Source organism: Sphaeramia orbicularis, chromosome 15, assembly GCF_902148855.1.
Source record: "Sphaeramia orbicularis chromosome 15, fSphaOr1.1, whole genome shotgun sequence".
Lineage (NCBI taxonomy): Eukaryota > Metazoa > Chordata > Actinopteri > Kurtiformes > Apogonidae > Sphaeramia > Sphaeramia orbicularis.
This window is the reverse complement of record NC_043971.1, coordinates 25,255,486-25,278,121: the sequence shown is the minus strand read 5'-3', so window position 1 is coordinate 25,278,121 and position 22,636 is coordinate 25,255,486. Positions and strand designations below refer to the sequence as shown.

Sequence of the window (22,636 nt, the reverse complement as noted above, 5' to 3'; positions counted from 1 at the left end):
CAAAGTAAAAGCATGCCCTGGGGTGATTGAAACCCATAGAGTAAATTTTCTCCCTTCAAATTGTAAGTGTAACAATAATACATTTAATCTATCATTACCAGTCCAAGAGCTACCTCAAGAAATTTATGAAAATCATCTCATGACCCCCACCTGGGAACCCCTGCAGGTCTACATTGTTTCAATTTTAGCGGAGGGTGCAAACTGATGAAGAAATTGACACTGCAACAGAATAAATATTAACAATTAAGTAGAGTAAAAATAGCTCTATAAAGTGTAATCATATTACTCTCAATAGTGTTGAATATTTTTACACATTTCATTGTTAATTTTGACACTGAATTGAATAGAATTAACTCTGAAAATTTGACACTGGCCATAGGGTAAATTTTACTTTAATTTTGAGTGGGACCAAATGTTATCTGAAACAGAGTTAATTCAACTCTCTAAGAGTTAAATTGAGACTGTTTTTTACAGCACAAACACATGTTTAGTGGTGAAGTTGCAGATGCAAACAACTGAATACCTCCACCCCCTCACACTGTCCTATGGTGGCCACAAACATCGCAAAAATTCCTTATTATAACCAATATTGTTTTTTCCATATTTGGATTTAGCTAAGGAGGTGTTAGCTTTAACACTCAAATTAAATAGGTAAGTTAATGCGTCTTAGTAATAGATGTGAAAAGACACAGTGGTGACCAGCGGACCATGGGACCACTGGCAGGTGGGACTGGCTCCCTCCCATAGATTTAAACCACTTATTCGAAGCTAATGAAAACATAATGATCCTCATTTTCACATGATTAAACACTAATGACAACATAATTGTGTATATTATATTCCATTTCTGCGGTAGATCGGCCTATCTCTCACACATTGTTGCCTTAAACCCATTAGACATTCCCAGCCAATCTACAGTGGGCTGAAGTTTTATGAATGCAATACAGACATCAAGCCCTCAGTGAAAAATATTGAAAGTAGGGAAGTAGGAAACATTCTATTGCACAGCAAATAAACTTAAGAATAAATGGAGTTTAGAGATTCCACATTTACCTTAAGTGTGAAGAAGTTTTCACATTTGGCCATTAAACTTGAATTAATCGTCATTATTGTTGTTGTATTGTTGTGTCTTATAGTATGAATAAAGAAGGGGTTTAAAGAGGAAAGTCAAGAAGCATGATATGTATAATATATATGGTCTGTGATTACCCGTCTTGTGGCATTTCTTGTCCTAATTTCTTAGCACAGGTGTCATATCTCAGACCTTAGAAATGAACAACAGTCAACGACAGTATTATGATAACTGATAGATACATACTGACCTTATTTTAAGATCCAGAACTTGGAGACAAAGTTACCAGTAAATTTATGTCTGTAATTTTGCTGATAGTAATATTTGATAGTAGTGTTTTGTCTTTTTAAACACAAGACTTCCCCATATCCATCTACACATAAACATATCTCCACTGTGCCTCAGAATTCCTCATTATAAATTAAATACTCTTCAAAAGTTCACATTTTCTTAGTATATTTTTCTAATAATGCAGTTTGTGGCACATTATTATATTATACAGAATTACTGGCGTGATGACAATTTAATAACTGAGGTAATGACAACGGTACTTACTTTTCCTTATTGGTGCTGTGATGTTTATTACGCGTCCTCTTGTCTAATACATTGAAGTGTGATGTGACTCATGGATGCAAATTATTCCGTAACAGCTGACAGTCATCGGATTTCTGCCACTGGATGATCAGATGCTACTGTGTGAATGTTGAGCGTGTGTGACAGCGAGCTCTGCGTTCATGGGGTATAATTTTAACTGGGAGGTTAGATACTTTTTTGAGAAAAATAAATCAGAACCAGAACATTGACAGTCTCATCCTCTAGTGAAATATCAAAAGGTAAAAAAAAAAAAAACAACAACAAAACTCACCTTATTGCAACTTTGGAGAGACAGTTCATTTAGAGTTGTACATTTATGGGGAATAAATATGCTGTTTTGGTGTAATTGATCACAGAATAAAAAGTTATTGTTCTCTTCCATTACTGAAGTGGTAAATAATTGATTAGACATCAGATTCATGAATGTAAAATCATGCTGCTTTTTGCAGGCACTAAACAGTGGGTATTTAATAAAGTTAAACTCTGATGGTTATTAATTCAGTTCTGCTTTTGCACCATTTTACAAACACTCTTTTTTCACAGTAGGTGCTTTACTTCACATAGAACAAGCATGTATAATTTATCATCATTCAGCCAAAAGAAACCGGCCTCAGAAAAGGCATCAATTGTTTTATTTCACTTTACATAATTTTGTTTGTTACTAAATATTTGTACAGATCAAAATGTTACAGCTCAAACCCACCAACTGATTATATTTACTGTTCATTACTCACTGGAAATCATTACACAGTAGATCACATTTACCATCTCTCACTTAGCATCGAGTTGTTGTGAGAGGACAAATAAAATATCTCATGGTCTGATGTAGATGTTCAGAGCATGTTGAGATTTGGAAGCTGGTAAATGACAGAAAAAAAAGAAAAAGAAATATGATACAGGGTTGTGCTTCAACTCAAAAAATTAAACAAAAAAAATGATGAAGTGAAAATGAGGTTTTGCTTAGATTTTGCTTTGACACAATAAAACGATAGAAGAGACAAACAGCAAACTGAAACAGAAACTGAATCTGTTTGCAGCATCCAAAACGCTTGACACCAATACATGTGATTCACTCTTTCATAGAACACGTTTATGTATTATCAATGTGGAAAATGAATTGAATCATCAGTCCAGTTTTTGCAAAGTTTTTTGAGCCTTTACATTCATCACCCAATAAAAGTACAATCACTCATTTAAGAGTTTGAAACATTTCAACTGCACACATAAAGACTGATACAAAGTCTGATTTGTAGCTTTTGCATCATATTTACAATTGAACAGAGAATATTGGCACGTTATAAATTCATCACTTTGTTTTTGTGCATCTATACACAGTCTTTAGAAAAATACACCCACAAGAGGAGACCAAAACAAACTGTAGTTCTGTTTGTGTCCTGTGTTGTTGAGCCAGAGTTCGGATCGGTTTACAGAGTAAAGGCGTCTGTCTCTAGTTGCCTCCTCAGCACCAACACTGTCGGGTCAGTAGCAGGTCACCGTTCCACCTAAATAAAATATTCTTTTTGGTTCTCACTGGGGCCGTTGTGTGAGTTGTTTTGGCTGCTGAATGGCAGCTCTGGGCTGTCTTCAGGTTTTACGGTTTTCACATCCTGGTTTTGACACATCCATTTCCTCCTGTATAAGAGTCTGGCTACTATCGCCAAAGCAGACACAGTCACAAAGATGACCACAGCTATCACACCTGCAGAAACAGAGAGGGCAAGCACAAAGCTTAGTGGAGATGTTGGGTTTAGTCAGTATTCAGTCAGTGTAGATCCTGTAGGTACTGTGTGTCTCAGTATGAAGATGTGTATTTGCAGCAGCAGTAACAGCAGCAGTTACAGGACTATTTGCAGCAACTCCTTAATGTGCAAAGCAGGAAGACCAAGCATATAATAATAATAATAATAATAATAATAATAATAATGAATGTATAAAGAAAATAACACTCCATGGACAAAAGTTCTACGGTAAGCAGCACCTCTTTATCAGTGACTTCAGTTATTTCATTCCGTAACACTACCAACGATGTATAAACTCAAATCAAGCACTTATAGTTGAAGTCTGCTTTTACAAACTGTGAAAGACCATTTCATTCAAAAAAGCACACTGAATATACTGTAATAAATACCATTATTTCACTGACTTGGTTCATGAGATTTCTTCCCATTAGACATTTCACAATCATCTGTAAGTGGTATCACTGAAAAGTGGAAGCATTTTCAAACCACAGGAAACTCCGCCATCGAGAGGCAGAGCACATAACATTACAGAGTGGAGTCGCTGGTGCTGCCTCAATAACAGCAGAGTTCCAAACCTCCTCTGGCGATTACCTCAGTACAAGAACTGTGCACTGCAAAAATCTAAATCTTACCAAGTGTATTTTTCTCATTTCCAGTCCAAATGTGTCATCATACTTAAAATCACCTTATCACCTAAAGAGTACTTTTCAGTGAGATATAAGAAGTTATTTGTAGGCAATAGCTCTTGAAAATCTTTTAAGAAATCTTACCAAGATAATTTTCACTTGTTCCTTTGGCAGATTTTTTTTGCTTGAATTAAGCAAAAAATCTTGAATTAAGCAAAAGAAATCTGCCAATGGAACAAGTGAAAAATATCTAGGTAAGATTTCTTAAAAGATTTTCAAGAGCTATTGTCTAAAAATAAGTTCGTATATCTCACTGAAAAATTATTCTTCAGGTGATTATGTCTTATTTTATATGTGATGAGATATTTTGACTAGAAATGAGGAAAAATACACTCGGTAAGATTTAGATTTTTGCAGTGTGGACTGTGAGCTTCATGGCATGGGTGTCCATGGTTGGGCAGCGGCATACACCAAGCACAAGGCCAAGCATCGGATGCCACAGGACTCTGAGTGACAAATCACACTTCTTTATCTGACAGTCTGATGGATGAGTCTGGGTTTGGTGAATGTCTGCCTGATGCAGTGTGGCACCTGTAAAGTTTGGTAGGGGAGGGATAATGCTATAGGGTGGTGTTTCTGGGGTTTAGCCAAGGCACCTTAGTTCCACTAAAGGAAAATCCTGATGCTTCAGTGTACCACGACATTTTGGACAAATCTATGCGTATAACTTTGTGAGAACAGTTTGGAGAAGATCCTTCTCTGTTCCAGTGCACAAAGCAACGTTCATGTAAGTATGGTTGGATGAGTTTGATATAGAAGAACTTGATTGTCCTGCAAAGAGCCCTAACCTGAACTCCATCGAACTAGATGATGGAAAGAACCAGAACGGAGATAGCCTCTTGTCCAACATCAATTTTTGATTTCACAAAAGCTCTTCCAGATGAATGGGCAAAGTTTCACACAGACACACTCCAAAATCATGTAGAAAGCTGAGCCAGAGCAGTAGAAGCTGTTGCAGCAGCAAAGTGGGACAGACTCCATATTATTATAGGATTAGAACAGGATGTCATAAAACCTCCTGTTGGTGTAATGTTTAGGTTACCACTTTAGTCAATATAGTGCAAAACAACCTATAGACTGTATGTACATGTAATTACTTATAGAGTTCATGTACAATATACAGATGAGGTAAAAACAGGATGAAAGTGGATAATTTGTCTTATTTAGAAGCTTCCTGTACACAGGCATGTTTATAGCCTCTGATATACAACTATACACCATCATGTAATTTTCAGTGTTACAAGCTTAGGAAAGTTTGTAGGCATTCAAAAAACTTTCAACAATAAACTGAACACAATAAAACATATCTAAATCCTACTGAAGAATCTACATTTCTGATAGGTCTGTTCTTTATACTTTAATGAGACAAGCCTTTCTTTGTATTTTACACTATTTGGAGACAAATAATTGTACTTTTAATGACCACACTGTAAAAAATAACACTTTACTTAAGAGCAGCTCCTCTTTGTCCGGCAGACAGAATGAAAACATTAAACTGCTGCTTTGAGTGCATTATTAGTGGAACTGCTTCATTTCCCACAAGCTCCTGAGCCAGTTTCAGCTATTTGAAAGTGTGTGAACTGATGTTTACAATAAAATTTTTGCATTTTTATTCTGCTTATAGAATGACGTCATTTGTATTTTCAGTAGTTGCAATTAGACACAGTCTTGTTTGAGAGAAAACTGTTTGATACTATGCAACATCGATATCAAATCAGGAATTAAGGATTTAAAAAAATGTTTTGCAAGGACTGAGCCACATTTACAATATCTTCTCCTGTCTTCTACACCTGAAATAATTGAAGACAAATTGGTAATTTGAGTATTTTATTGAGCTCCTGGTTATCACATTGTCCCTATTTGCTGTGAAGGCATTTTCTTTTTCATAACTGATGGTAAAGGCAGACTGGCAGCAGAACAGTCAGGGCTGATGTTATAGTACCTCCAATTAGAGCTGAGTCACTCCTGATGGCATTAACTAAGGGCTGACCTGATTCCACAGATCCGGACTGGCCTAGAGCAAAGACATTAAAAAGGAGAAAATAAGTGCAAAGATAAAGGACACAGAAGAGAGGACAAAGAAGAACTGCCACAGATGAATAAAAGAGCAGAGGGATGTGAGGGGGAAGAAGCAATTACAAAGTCCATTTAAGAATTTTTAAAAAGCCAAGAAAGGTAATAATTAGTGACTTGAATAATAGAGTTGGACAACGGTGAAAGATGTGTGAAGACTGAGAATGTAATCTGATTAATTTTCATGCAGCCTACACTTTTACCTGCGTTGCACAAGAAACTTAAAATACAAATACAAAAGTTGTTTTAGTTTAACATCCAGTGACAGAGATTAATTAAAAGAATTTTCCTCTTAGACAAATTCTGCATTTTCCTAAACATATGCAACATTCACACTGCAAGTCTTAATGCTCAATTTAAGTTTTTTGTTGAAATCTGATTTGTTTGTGTGTGTGTGTGTGTGTGTGTGTGTGTGTGCGTGTGTGTGTGTGTGTGTGTGTGTGTGTGTGTGTGTGTGTGTGTGTGCGTGCGTGTGTGGTGTGTGTGTGTGTGTGTGTGTGCGGTTGTTCACATTATAATTTAAATCCTCATATGTGACCAGTCCGGTTCCGCCTCCTCCAGCAGAGAATTGTGACATCTGTTACATTTCAATCATGTAAATGTCAAATGAAATACAAGTCATATTGTCACATTGCAAAATATCAGATATGGGTTCGATTTAGGACCACATATGAAAGAGTCCTGGGTCTGATTTAGATTTTAAAAAATAAATAAAAAACAGATTGAGCCTGTTTACATGACCATAAAAATCAGATAACTGGAAGTAATCAGATAATGGTAATAATCAGATCTGATGTATTTGCATGCACTTCAGAAATGTGATAACTGAAAAACCCTGGTTTAGACGTTTCACTCCATGATTGGATTTCTTTCGGAGTACATATGTATGTAGTGACTCAAACTTTCTATTAGCATCTTCCGCTCACATGACTACGTCACTTCCATTTTCTAGGAATTCTTTTTTTCGTCGTAAAAGAATGAAAAAAATAAATCAGATTAGCAGGTTTTCATGCATGAAGACATCAAAGTATTGGGGGAAAATCCATGTGTGTCAGTAGTTTTTGTTTTGTTAATACCTGCTGTTATCTGATAAAGCATATCCGATTATGCCATTCACATGATCACTAGAATAACCTGATAACCTCAGAAATTGGATAGTTTGGGCCACTGTTCCCTGCAGTGTGAACATAGCCTTTAGTGACTTTTATTCTCTTTCTATTAATATTCCCTTGAAATATTTTTGTCAGGTGTGGATGACTACTACAACACAGATTCCCTCGTACCTGAGAGGTGGTGGGTGGTTTCAACTGCATAGGGATTTCCTGAACTGTAGCCACAGCTGGCCTGAACCAGTGGGCTGGTGACGGTGAGGGGGCTGGTGTCTGCGTGGAGCAGTGCAGCCTTCAGAGGACTGATGGAGTTAAAGCGGACAGCAGAGAAACAGCCTGTAAAGCCCACAGAGGCAAGGCGGCCCAGCTCTGGATCCAACTCAGTAAGGTCTGGAGATAAACACATTACATTAGTTTGTTTGCTTCATTAACCCATAAAGACCCAAATAGCCATCGACGAACATAACTATCTACTGATGTAAAATATTTAATGAATTCTGAATCAGTAATCCTATCAATACATGCAAATAACTGATGGAAAATGCAGTTTGCCATTTTTTCCATGGTCATCAGATTTGACCCATTTGGACGTTCAGAGACTCCGTAGTGAACTATGTTCAGTTATTTATGTATTTTGCTGAAAAAGTCACTTTCTCTTCAGTTTTCTCTGTTTTTGATAAAATAACCATCAACTTTAATCTGAGCTTTAATGAACACCCACATGATCAGTAAATTAGATGTAGGAAAATACCTGATGTTCTCTGAAAAAACACAAAACACATAGGATAATGTCATAATAAATAGCAATAAATCACTTAAGACAAGTTAAATACAAAGAAAATAATATTTTGGAACTGCCATAAAAGTATGGGTTAAAATAAATACAACTAAACAAAAGAAAGTCTTGAAGATTTTCAAGTCCATATACCTTGCTGTCGGATAAAGTACCACTGATCCTTTTAGATATTACATTAGTAATACAGAGTCTGTCTGTGTCTGTGTCATAACAGAGTAAAAGGATCGACTGAAATGCATGGCGCTGAAGGAAATAACATGACTTATTAACAAAAAATAAACAAAAATACGAAAAACAAAAAAAACCTGAAAGTGGAAACAGTCAGGGTCCGGCTGAGACTATGGAGGTAGTGACAGTAACAGCAGCGATGAACCAGCACCACACCAGAGCAGAGGAGCTGCTTATAAAGGCTCCTAATGGTGACCTGCTCCAGGTGCAGTGCTAGCAGGTGTAACTAATAATGATCCCAAAGGGGTCTGTGGCACGCAGGAGCGCACCATGACAGTCTGAGGATGACAAACTTCTCACTTTTCATAGCTGCCTCACTTACCGTGCACTCTGCCAAGAACCAGTGACCTGATAGCATTGAATTCTCCATCAGACGTCAGGTTAAAGTGCTCTCTGTTGTTCTGATCAACCTAAAAAAATGAATGAAGACCTTTATTTTGGAAGAGTGAAGAAACACCTTAACTAGGTAAATAATCCACAACATAGAAACGAAAGTTGCAAGGAAACATAACCTCTCATGAAAGTACCCATCATACTGACAACTGTATTTACAATGGCACAAACATCTGAGACTCTATTGACTTGTTTAATTTAATTTAATTTTATTTTATTTTATTTTATTTATTTATTTATTTTTTGATTTTATGTGTTGTTTTCTTACTTGCTGTTTTTAATCACCTTTTATATGTTTCTTTTATAATGTTTTAAATGTGTTTCTTTTCGTTTCTTTTATTTCAATGTCTTGTGTGAAGCACCTTGAATTGCCTTGTTGCTGAAATGTGCTATACAAATAAACTTGCCTTGCCTTGTTATAAGGGTTGATATAAGGGCTATATGTAGTGTGGATATTCTGGACTGTCAGCAGCAGGGGGAGGTCATATACCAGGACACACATAGGACTACCACAAACAACATCAAATCAACATATCCACAGACTGTATCACGTACAGAATAAAATATAAAGGCCATTGCTTACACACACATCTGTATTATGGTATCATCAAGTTTTTGTCCTCATAGCTGGTTATTTTTGCAGTCGGTCAAAATAACACTATACCTTATAATGTTTGTGTGCTGCATCAGCTGATAGTTTACACTATAGCTCTATGAGCCACAGTAAAACCAGAAATCATTCTGTTTTCTGTACGGTTTGTGTTGTCAGTAGCTGCACTGAACATCTGTTTGGAATTGTTCAAATAAAGTCAGAACTGTCACAGTTTAGTTTGAACTGTAGATCAACAAATGGTGAGCTTAGCAAAGATAATAACATCATATAATAACTGTATACCTTTGTAATCAAATGCATCCGCTGTGCGTAGAAGAAACAGTAACATTCCAGCATCAAACTGCATTCTTTTCATTTAGAGGGGTGTCCAATGGTGAAAACAACAGTGTTTCTAGCTTTTATCACTTTGTCACTTTCTTTGAGTCTAGAAGTTCTTTTGCTTCTAATACTTTGGTCAAAGACTGTGTGGTGTTAGTTCTCCTCATTATGGGAGACTGACAGAGTGACTCATTACTCTCACTAGTGGTCACAAATATACAACAGTCCATTGGAATATATTCATTTCATATCTGTGCAATCCAAAACACTGTTGTCTTTGGTATAGCTTCAGGGTTCTTTATTCTGAACTCTAAAGCTTTTAAGGTAATTTTTAAAATATTTGTCAATAGAAATACGTACATATAGAATCTACATGTTAAAAGTTCTTTTATAATATGCATAAAACACCCATCGGAAGAGAGAAACAAGACCAGTTATATGAACATTTATTTACCCAAAATGTTGAATTGTTGTTGTTGAACCTTCGAGGAGCCAAATCTGGCTTGTGTTTGCACAGAATCCTGTCTGAGATCCTTCTCAGGCAGGATTGTGTGCAATCCCAAAAACATAAAATATATATACATATAAACACTTATAATAACCCTGCCACACAAGTGCAGTGGCCAGATGTCACTTGCAATTCCTCCTCCACAACAGCCACAGCTGTCAGTGGTGTCTCATTTACACTGGAGCAATGGTTTACCTGACATTGGAAAAAGTTTATGTCATAAGATATTGTGTTAACCTATACCCAAAATAATACTGCCTTGTCAGTTCTGTCCTGGAATCTTGACTACAGAGGCCCTGAAATAACAAGAAATGGATCAGCCTCAGACAGTCAGCTAACTGACCACCAAATGCTAGTTAATTAGCCTTCAATTCTTTTACACTGAAGAATGTCTTGTCCTTTACTTCTCAAACAGCCTGATTAATCCTTCTTAATTTGGCCACATCAAAAATATAACTGTCTTTTTGTGCACATTCCTTGTGGTGGCAGTCTGTGAGGATATGCTGTATGCAAACATAGTGTATGTTACATAAGAGATCTGGCAGGGACTCAATAAAAGGAGAGTGTTGCATGTGAATGGATGGCAAGTGTCCAAAACTTGCATTGTGTTTATGTCTTTGTTTTATCTGTTTTGATAACTGATCAAAACATTTGTGGCTTGAAGAGGATGAAAAATCAACATTTGTTACACAGTTCTATGGAGTGTCCAGAGTTTTTGTACCCCAAGGCCATAAAAAAAAAAAAAACCTCTGTATTGTAGATCTGTCCTTCTATATCTACGGCTCAGTAGAAAATAAAAAACAAACCAAAAACAACAAAGAGATTTTGGCAAATACTTGAAGCTAAAAATCTAACAAATCTGACGCCAACAAAAGGCTTGACTTGTGGGCAAAAAGCACATGGAGTGTTCTTTCAGAACCACCAACCATGTGTGTGTTACCTGTATGGAAACGCTGTCCACCAGTCTGTTGATTGTAACAGTATGTAGCTGTCCGTTGGCAAGGTTCCTCACTTTGCTTCTCAGCACATCTACGTCCTTGCTGCTATCCAATCTGTATCTCACCTCCAGCTTGTCTGCACACATATGAATACACAAAAAAAACATAATTTCTATAATACTGATTGAATAACAAACACTGTATGCCAACAGGATGACTTTAAAACATAAAGATATATCGTAATATGTTAACTCAATCATTATTCACTGCAGGTAAAAAGTGTGACTTTTGAATGCTGTCAGAGTGCTGTTTATATTTGGCAAAGCAACACAAAATGACTAAAAAGAAGATTTTCTCTCAGAGAAGAAAGGAAAACAAGAGGCTGCCTTATTGTGTGTTCATACCACAATGACCATAATTAAATAGTGATAGAAGGTGATTACAGAGCTGACAGACTGAGATGACTCCAACCACAAACAGACTGTTGACAAACCTGCCAGCCTTTGCACACAGAAGTTGATGTTCTTTTAATTACGAGTCATTTTGAGCAAACATTAATCTGCCACCAGTGTCATTGCTTTTATTAAATAGTAGATGGTGCCTGATTTAACACATCAAATATGACAATCAGTCTGTAAATACAACACATCATTTATTATACTGCATTCCAGTTTTGTCATTAGGATATTAAGGCACAGATGAGCAAATATTGCTTTAAAAAAGGTGTGGAATATGTTCCAATTTGCATGTTTTCAGGAGTTTGATTTACTGGTGCTCTGACTCTGATGAACAATATAAGTAAATGAAATAGAAAAAATGTTAATGTTCAATATGGACTAAATTTCAGGTGTATAAATAAAGTCTCAAGCTCTTGTAATCCAACTTTCAGGGTATAAAAGAACCAATATTGCTCGTCATCCAATTCAAAGTGGTACATGGAGTTCATATTTCCAAAGTCAAAATAGCTACCTGTTACCCTGAGGTTAGTCCACTCTGTGTTAAATGTAAAACTTCTGAAGCTTCATGTATTTATAAGTATTGGTCTGAACAAATTCTGGATGGAGGTCTTTCGTACTTTATCCCAGGTGTTGACGGTAAAATTGGAGCCAAACCCTCTCATTGCTCTTTTTGGGGTCACTGGAGGGGAGGTCAGATCATCCATGGGAACACAACGCACTGTAGCATTTGCCTCTCTTCTGGCTTGTCGGTCGATCCTCCTCAGGTGGAGGGATTCCACTCTGCGCGCTCAGACAGAATGGCTGACAGATATCATGTCCTGCCTGAATCTCGAAAAAGTCAGGTATTCACTCCGGCATTGAAATGGAAAGTTCCAGTAGGCGTGGGGGCCTTTTTTAAACATGTTTCAGGCCTTGTGAACATTTGACATTATCCCATCTTACCAATCCACACTACATACATCATTGTAATGGCAGGCTAATACCGATATTCTAAAACTCACTGGCAGTGACAGGGGATTATTTTTTTTGTTTTTGTTTACTTTTACTTCTCTTTTTTCTTTAGCATTAGTCTTCCTTTTTCTTAATGTGCTAAGATGGTGACATGCATATATTCATGCAACATGTCTGTAACAACTGAACACTTGTGCGCTATGTCCTGAAAAACAAATAAAAAAGATTTTGATTTAAAAGAACTAATATATGGAAAATCAATGTAAAAGTACACTTGCCCAGCTTTTGTAAATAGGCAGTGGGTCTTAAATGGGTAAAAAAAAAAAACATGATTTTTAATACTAATGCAGATACTTTGACTCCCAAACCATGCAAAATACAGAACAAATTACTGTAATGTGAGATAACATCGCTACCAAGACGCATTTCCTGTTGCAAGCAAGACAAACAACTTTCCTGTTCTATTTCACCTCTCTAGGAAAGTTTTATCACCTAAAGAAACCTGTTCCAGGTGCCAAAGATTTAATGGGGTGCTTGAGTTTGAAAGCAGCCACCTGCAGACCTCAGTAACTCTAATGACCTGCTGGCTATCAGCTTCCTCCACTCTGAGTTATTAAAAGCAGCCAATTGATAACACAACAAACCCCCTAACACAGTGAACAGTGAGAATAAGTCAACAGTAGGAGCATATACCACTTCTGAGCAATACATATTCCATATTCATACCAGTACAATCCTAAATGAAAAAAAAAAAAAAAAAAAAAATTATATGGATTTAAAGCCACCTCACCGTGCTTGTTTAGCAGCAGAGCCAGGTACTCTCTGTAGAAGGAGCTGATGTAAAGGAGCAAGGCTGGACTCTGAGTGGTTCTGAAGCTTAGGGAGATGTTTTCTGCATTCAGGGTCATGTCAGGGTTGAGATACGAGGACCGGGTGCTGCTGCTTCCGTTCAGCTCATTCAGCATCGACTCCTTGAAGGTGTAGTGGACGGATGTTCCTGATTTGAAGCTGGCTGAAACCTCTGTGAAGGGGCAGATAAGGTCACAGTACTGATGAACTGGAGTCATTTGCAGTTTATAGTAAATAGTTGTATTGTAAATGTTAGCTGTAAACGTACAATACGGAAGTATGTATCTCATTGCAAGACTGAATGATGGTAGGGGTAAATTCTACCAGGTCTGGTCCCACTTCCAACATTTTATTCAATTTCAACTGACTAGTGCCCCATAATAAAAGTATTATCATGCATAAATCCCATCCGAACTTTACAATAAATAAATAAATAAATATAAAATTATGTATCTTGTCCTATTTGTATTCTATTCAAGATGTGTTATATCCTTTTTTTTTTTTTTTTAAATTCTATTATATTGCGATGTAACGCTATTACTGGTTTTCTGTTTTATTGCCCTGGCTGTGTAGTGGGTGTGTATAGTGCAAGTGTTAGTTGTTAAAATGATATGTATGTTGTGTGTTTCTTGTAAAAAACAAAAATCAATAAAAACTTTGATTATAATTTTGAAAAAAATTGAAGTATGTGTTTAATCTGATGCTGCAAAACTATTTAACATCAACAGCGTTATTTAACATGACACAATGTTATCATGCACAGGGAGTTAGAAGTGTGTCTCCCCTTTCTCACTAAATCCAAGTCCATGATTTAACTCTACCTTTTGCCTCAGGTTTCTCTCGGGGGAATTACTCCTTAGCTGCTTTTTCCCCCATTAAGTTCAGTTAATTTAGTTTTCAGAGCTTCTATTTGTTGTAAACACTGCATGCAGCTGAAAACACTTCTATGAGAGCAGTGACAGGACACACACCAGTAAAGCTGCAGGCTGTTCAGGTAAAAAATGAAAGAAAGTCACTGCACCGTTTTACAATACAGATAGTAATTTGATAGGTTTTGCTTTTATGACAACAGCTATAGCTAGTTTAACTTCTAACAGGAAACATTTATTCTTGGTGTTTCCTTTTGACTCGACGTTGCTTTGGAAATATAGTGCAATAGAATTCTATCCCCAACACTTACACATCATTGTAGCTTTCTGTAGAGAATATGACAGCGTGATTTGCATTTGCATGAGTACACTGTGTCTTTACACTCTCTGTAAGCAACAACCAACTTCCTCAGGAGTCTTACAGCAGTAACAGTTCACAAACTGTATGTGCAGCGCCTCTGCAGCAGTGACAACACCTAATTAGTAAGCAGGTGGAAAGAGTCGCCTCAGAAAACAAGCTGACAGATAAAAGACGCAATATGAAACTCTGATAATTAGAAAACATTCATGCAGTAGAGCTGTGATTTCTGTCCTTGATGTACCTGTGGAGTTTTAACAGCAAACACAGCTAGTAACACAGAACACTAATGAACACATACATTACTGAGCTGACGGGATGACTCATTGTTCCTGTGATGACTAAAACAAGAGGAAATCTCCCGTGGTGTATGCATCTCATTAGATTAATCAGTGAGTTGATCTAACACACTTTGTACCGTATATTATTACTCCCATGTTCCTCCTGCTGAACAGTGTCTACAAAGCGGCTACTTCTGTGACACCAGCACAACTGAAACATTTGAGATAAAGCCTCTCTACCTCGGTCACAGAAGGCTCCTGTGTAGGCAGATGGACGGCAGTCGCAGAAGAAGCTGCTGGCTCTCTCCACACAGTGGCCGTGGTTTTGGCAGAGGGATCCGTAGCTGCTGCAGTGGCCTGGACATCCTGGCTGAACCCCGGGGGTGATCTTTGCTCTCTCTTCCAGATCCAACGTGACCCCATTCAGCTGCAGAGAGCGAATGCAGCCCTGAAAGCCCTTCTGCCTGGATGCTGTGCCTCCTAAACACACAACAAACACACACTTCAACACACTTTAATCCACTTACTTTGTTCTTCCTCTCTCTTTGAACTTGTTAATGCTCCATCCTCAATAGAACTACGATGGTTACAACATTCTTTGCAGAGCATGCATTCAGTTAGTTACTGGGAAATGTTTTTTTTTATGTTTTATTGGAGGAAATTATGTATCATCTACTAATATCAGTTCTATAGCTTATATTATTATACAGTACTGGAATAACATTAGGTTTGCTGGTTTAGTAAAGTTATAATGACCACACACATACATTTCTCAGTCTTTGCATGAACATACTATCTGGATATATGGGAATGTATGTACAAAGTTTCAGGACAAAAAATAGCTTCTACAAGCAAAAGTGGTCGTATTTAATTTGACCTCTGACACTTTTGTTCTGACTATATCAGATTTATTGCATTCATTTTCTGATGTTTTAAACCAGATGTCAATAAAACACACGTCAGATGCTTGAAACTGTTTGTGCTGCTTCTTATCATGGGGTCAGGGGTCACACTAAATAGTGACTTTAACCTTTAGAGCCCATTTATTTCATTTTTTTGTGTTTCTGTGCACATATTTCCTGTATTTTATTGTTGTATCTGAAGAAAAGAGACATGCATTCTCATTTCAACCCTTCAAAAACAACAAATCCTATGCTTTTGTTTTATCTGCCTTTGTCTCATACAGTACACACTTGATTGCTTCAAATATACTGTTGCCCATAAAGCTGGAATAAAACATTTTTAGTTTCCATGAAATGATTGTGACAATGTGATTTATTCATGATAGATAAAGTGTAACTGGGACTCAGTATGAAATCATTGCACTAGGTTAAAGGTGATTACTGGAAAAAAAAAAAAGGAATGTGTCTGAAAACAAGATTATTCCAACTTCATGGGCAACGGTGTTATAAACTAAGAGCATTTTGTGCATGATTTTGAGTATATTTTATGCGGTTTGGTTGTATTTTGTTTCTTGATTATGTCTCAGTTGTTTTTGTAAATTACTCCTTTTACATATATGTGTTATTTTTACATATATGTGTTATTGTATTATGTGTTTATGTAAGTCATATTTGTTCATAATAATATAAGTCCAGAAACCTAATTATTTACTAGTAAGTATCAGTCATAGTATGGCATAGTGTATAGATATGATTAGACTAGGAAGGTTATTATTGTTATTAATTATATAAGGAGAAGGGGTGGGAGTTTATAAGTTGTATTTCTTCTCACTCCTTTTCGAATATTCATTATATGTCTTATGTTTAAGTGTTTTGATTATTTATTTTCTTCTGTTTGAAATTCATGTTCGAAATAAATACATCAATCAATCAATAGATCAGCTACGAACATTATGCACTGCACAGAAATCCAATGTGTCTTAGACAATAATACTTAGAAATGATCAAACTCAATTGTCAGTTGAACAGACTGATAACCAATTAGTCCCACACTAATGCAAGCTATTCCGTGATTATATTGTCATTTTAAATATGCTCTGTTTTTAATCTATAAGTGAGGAAGAACATTAAAATGCTAACTGCACAAAGTTGTACAAATACACTATTTCACTGTGTGTATTTGTGACTGTATGTTCCAAAAGTTGAGGAGTTGGTGTTCATAAAAATATAATATACAGGAATCAGCAGTAAAGTTTCTGTAAAGACAGAATCTACACTTATAATGATCTGTCTGTTAACTCTGTTTGTTCCCTTTGTTAATTGTTTTTTTTCATGGCAAAATACTGCAGTGCGATATGTCCGAGTATATGTCAGAGGGTGTACTAACTATTCTAATTACTTTTATACACAGAGTAAAAGTGCTTCCATCAACTTGTGTGGCTTAATTTACTTCCATTTACTTCCATTGCTGAGGAAAACTGTCAGTTAACCCCATAGTTGTTCCCTGAAGAGTCCATTTTTTTCTAAACCTGGCATTCATTTATTAATATTTTCAAGTTTTGGTGTCCTGGTAACTTTTTCTTGTTATATTTAGGACAAAAAGGCCAGTAGTAAACTAGGAATAGGTTACCTAAATCAACTAAAGTACATTTCAAAGGTTAGATAAATGATATGTTCCTTTAATTCAAGCAGCTAACACTTTCAGTTTTACTGACAGCTACCACTGACACCATTAATTGAACTTATATCGTCATCTTGTACATTTCAGCAGAGGATGACACTGACTGATGCCTGATTTTAAATTATTGTAACAGTCTCTCCTACATGGAAAAATTTGTCACCATTTTCATGCTGAATTTTTTTTAAATGATAAGGTGATGAAACAGCAGTGAAACACAAAACAGCAGGTAAAAAAAATCCAAGGAGCTGATTTTTATTGGCAGTCTGTCTGCTGGCTGAGCACCATGCTGATTGTTGCTATCTGGAAAGTTGGCAAGTTGTCAATCTCACTGACAGTTTTCTTGTCCTGCCTGCATGGCTGACTGTGACAGAAAAACATATATATATTTTTCTTCTTCTCAGGCAGAATTTAAACCAGGAAAAGTTATTGTTTTTAGACTTCTCATTACAACCTCCAAGTACCCTCGAGTTCAGGCACTGCAACATTATAATTGTCTCTAAGTGCCAAACTGGCAACTTTAGGACTGTTATGATGAGATAAACAGCTTTCCAGGAGTGCAGAGCTGATGAGGTTCATATCAGGGCCCAGAGTTTCATCAAGAACTGTCAGGGAAGGACTACCTTAACTAATGGACTGAGTTCAAATACTTTTTCAAGGTTGCAGCAAGGAAACTGGCCACTACAAATACAACTCCTCACTCCTTCGTCCTGAGGGCATTTATCAGTTTGTGAAGATTTGCTGTCACTTTATTGTATATAGCAGTCTAACATCCGTACAGAATGTGCCTTTGGCCTCAGTGGGTTGAGAACTTTGCCAAAGAACAAGGACAAACCTGTCATTTCAACATGGATCAGTGACATTTAACAAAGCCTCAGTAACCTGAATCAGCTATGTAATATTCACTGCACACTTTAGAGCAGAACATTAGTGTTGAGTCCTAATGACAAGTGTGGCTTCTGTGGTTTATTTACTTCAGGAAAAGCTGAAGATAATCTTCAGCCTCCCTAGGGTCCACAAATGCATTTGATAAGCTGCTTTTCACTTGGTTGGTTTTGGCACCAGCACACTGCGTTGCCACTACAGGTAAATAAAATAAAATGACATTGTCTTCAGTGCCACTGCAACTACAAGCAAAGTAATAAAGGAGTAGGAAAACCTAAAGCTAAATCTAAAACTTTAAGTTATATTAAATTAAAATTTATATGAATATTTTTCAGATGTGAATATGTTTGCTTAGACTAAAAATTATCAGACTAGAGTTTATTTTTGATATGCATATTACTGCTAAGAAATGGATAGTTTATTCTGATTTGTGTATTGTTATGAAATGGACAGTTTATGTTTGTTTTTGATATGGGTATTATTAAGCTACAAAAGGGACAAAGTTTATTTTGACCTTCACCTAGAAGGGAAGTAGAGGTAAGTTGAGATGATACTGAAAAGCAACATAAGAGAGTACATTTATTTCCTGTTCAGTGAGCAGAAGAGATGGTACACAGTAAACTGAAGGGGTTAAATCATAAAGAAGCAGGTTGACCTTAAAAAATCTGAAATTCATAACTATTTTAATATATGAGATTCATTAAACTGTAAAATGGTGCATAAACTTTAGCTTTCATGTAATTCTATGACACTCTCCTTTTAGACAATGAGTCTGTACATTTCATAAAGAGGTCTGAGCCGCTGCTCTCACTTGTTTTATTTCACCTATAATATCTTTGACCTTAATCAGCTCTCTTTAGATTTGCATTTAATTAATCTATTGCTTGCTTTTGCTCTCATGCAATTTGTCCCTGAAGCAATAGAATTTCAAAGAAGCATTCAATGATGACCAGCAAGAGGGAACATTAGAAGTCTAAGAACTCCCTTTAAAAGTGTTGAGTTTGCTACTGATAGTTGGAACCAGACTTCTGAAGACACACAGCCCCGTACAGACCTATAAATAATTGGCTGTTGAGTTGCAGGTGGATGTGGCCATTGGCAGGAGCCTCCTGAGTGGCAGCAGGCAGCTCATCAAGGCGGAGTGAAGCCTCTTTAATATTGCGCTCAGCTCGGACACGATGCCACCTGTTGTCGTTCAGTGGGGCGCCGGTCTGCACTCGAACCTCTAATGGTCCATTACCGACGTCAAAGGAGAAGAGGACTTCAGTGGAAGCTGAAGGAAAATCAACACATACTATAACTACTCAGGTTCCTCTTCTGCAATCTTACTTTCTTGTCATGTTTTTCTGGAGTGTGTTGTTAAAAAGGCTTGTACGACACGGTGCATTTATAGAAAAATACTTATACATTTATCCTTCGTTATGCAATAAATGAGTGTCCCTACCCTTCCACAGGGTTTCATGAAAATCTAACTAGCATTTATCACATAAACCTGACAGACAGATAGAAAAAAATCCTCATAAGTGGAGGTAATAAACTAAAGTGGTCCAGACTCATCTAAAATAACACAGATTTACTGATATCTCACTAACAGTATATAATGCTTTCTTTTTGTAACACTGAGTCAAGATGCTGTGGTGCATTACATGTGTCTTTCTGAACGTATTGAACACAGAAGTAGCAAACAACACATCTTTATCTCAGAACAATATTAAAAATGTGAAGGTTTTTCACTGATGTCATGAAAACAAGTGCTCCTTTCTTTTTACACACTTTCTTCTATGACCCTTTTTTCTTGTTATTCGTCTAATTTACAGGGGCTACAATTCACTCTGAACCTCAGATTCACTGTCCTTAAGGGTAACACCATCTCTGAAGTCAAAAAGATGAAGCAGATTTTGAACAGAATCAGTTGACATACTGACGCATGAGCTCTACTGAAACTTTGATAAGGAGATGCATGATAAAAACAGCTACTGTCACCAAGTGGCTCAAAAAAGACGCCGTTACTTTGACAACTTTCAAAGCTACAGTGAGGACTGGACATCTGAGCCTGATGCAATGGTTAAATGTTGAAACAACAACCTGCAAGCCTTACATAGGCCTGTGACATATGGCACACACCTGCATTTTGTAGGGTTAGTTATCCTGGTCTTTATGTTTTGTTCTAACCTTATTTCCTAACCTTCTTGTGAAAATCAAATGTTTTGTCAAATTTATGACTGTGGTGGAAAGATGTTTTCATCGGTACAATGGGATGCAGAGAAGGGTACATGTATAAGTTTAGAATTAGATCCAAATTAAGATATTCAAGACATAATATACTCATGAAAAAAATGCAGGATGCGAGTGGCTTTATATAAATTCGATAGACTTGAATTATTCCAACATTACTTCAAGAGGAGACATCTGGTGAAAAGCTTCAGACACATGTTGCCCTAACATGATTTACTGCATTTAAAAAAAATTCGCTATTTCAATGTAATTATCATAATTTTAACAAGTGGTGCCAGGCACAACAAACCCCACCCCTTGCATGTATTGTATCTTATTTTGGCATCAATCCAGCTGATGTCATCATGTCTATGCAGGTGGTGATGTCAGCATAACAACTGCCGTTATACATGTGCCAAGTCTTAAGTAAACTGAAACAAAACTGATGTTTTAATTTATAGACATGAAATTTTGGACATTATAAGTAAATGGGAAAAAAAAAGATTTTAAAAATTCATAAAAAAATTTGAACTTTGATTTACTTTTCCCAAAATGGAATGACATCTATTCTGAGTCACTGGCAGTCTATGAACCCAATTTGGTATAAATTCAACCCATAGTTTTGCTGCTACAGACATTTGAAATTTCGCCCATTATAAGTAAATGCGAAAAAAAATTTTTTTTAAAAAATTCATAAAAAATTTGAATGTTGACCTACTTCCCTAAAATGTAATTAGATCTATTCTGGGTCACTGGTAATCTATGAACCCAATCTGGTATGAATTCAACCAATAGTTTTGCTGCTAGAGTGTTAACAAACAAGCAAACCAACAAACTGAGCCAAAAACAATACCCCTTGCCTTCCCTTCAAGGGGCGGGGTAATTAACAATGATTTAGTGCAGATTGGTGGTAGATTAAGTCTGGTTGTTAGTAAAGCCACATACAATATCATCCCCACACTTTATGCTCTGCCATAAAGAGGGTTTACACTGAGGAAAGCTACTGCAACTGGCTGAAGCAACAATACTGCAGCGATCTCCCAAATGAGGAGAAATAAACAGAGGTATTGTTGAAAATCCATGTCTTCCAGGCTGACTGATACTGATGATGAGTACTGAGCAGACTCTTCACCTCCAGCTGGGTTCAAACCACCTGAAACTTTAACTCCCAGGATCATCCTTCTCTCTCAAGTTGTACTCACATCTAAGTACAGTCCAGATTAAACATCTAACCTCCGGGTTTTACTTACAGCTGAGTTCAATCCGAATAAAGTCTTTGATGCCCAAGTTTTCTAGGAAGACACCAGAGGATGAAGTGGTTTTGAACAGGAAGGAGATATCGGCGCTCAGCTCTCCGTGGAATGTGGGAAAGTGGAGGTATGAAGTCTCCTTCTCAAAAAAAGCAGCATTCCATACGTTTTCTGCAAATTAAATGACAACTTGTCAGTCATGCCCTGTTAAAGGTTAAACGCTTAATACAACTAAATGTCACAAAACGTAAATAACTGTCGCAAAATAAAGTAAAGTTTGGCAGAAATGACAGATGAAACCTCATAATTAAGTGTTTCATGTAAATTATCATAACTTTGTGTTCCACTTGATCTAATATATCTATTTATATTCTATGATATTTAGGACAAAGGACAAATGTTATGGTGCAATGACTAAAGTGTGACTCATTAACTCAAGCTCTGATCACATGTACTTCTATCAGTCAATCATATCAGTTCCCTGATGTTGGATTTCTTGGTCCTGATGGGACAAATGAATGACATGTTTCATGAGTTTTGATCATTTTATCTTTGTTTATGATGTTAAAGAACAAAAGATATATAAAAATGGTTGTGTGTTTGGTGTAGGACTGGGCTACAAGACAGACTGCAGAGCTGCTGTAAATGGACCTCAACTGTCATAACACCTAACACGGCCACTTGTTTCACAAAACAATCAATTAGTTTAGTTGGGACTCCACTCAAATAGAGGAGCCTCTGGTCTTCCTTTGTAGATGCAAGACTGATATAATTACACATGAAAATTGGAATTGTATCTTGTATCTTTAGTCAGAAAATTGTTGATATAACCATAGGGGTTTGGCATTGTGCAGAAACTACCACAGGTACTGCA

The 22,636-nt window shown here is 36.7% G+C and overlaps 1 protein-coding gene across 1 annotated transcript in view; it reads right to left on the bottom strand.

Annotated features, from left to right (window-relative positions):
- Positions 1 to 2,281: 2,281 nt before the first annotated feature.
- Positions 2,282 to 22,636, bottom strand: part of LOC115434372 (contactin-associated protein-like 4) — a 91,991-nt gene continuing 71,636 nt past the window's right edge. The window contains exons 16-24 of the mRNA XM_030156292.1: positions 21,763 to 21,933; positions 19,353 to 19,571; positions 15,074 to 15,313; positions 13,267 to 13,497; positions 11,070 to 11,203; positions 8,620 to 8,707; positions 7,448 to 7,663; positions 6,034 to 6,105; positions 2,282 to 3,365 (exon numbers count right to left, since the gene is read on the bottom strand). Of these exons, the coding sequence (XP_030012152.1) occupies positions 3,169 to 3,365; positions 6,034 to 6,105; positions 7,448 to 7,663; positions 8,620 to 8,707; positions 11,070 to 11,203; positions 13,267 to 13,497; positions 15,074 to 15,313; positions 19,353 to 19,571; positions 21,763 to 21,933 (1,568 nt within the window). The 3' untranslated portion in view covers positions 2,282 to 3,168. The remainder of the gene's footprint in view (positions 3,366 to 6,033; positions 6,106 to 7,447; positions 7,664 to 8,619; positions 8,708 to 11,069; positions 11,204 to 13,266; positions 13,498 to 15,073; positions 15,314 to 19,352; positions 19,572 to 21,762; positions 21,934 to 22,636) is intronic.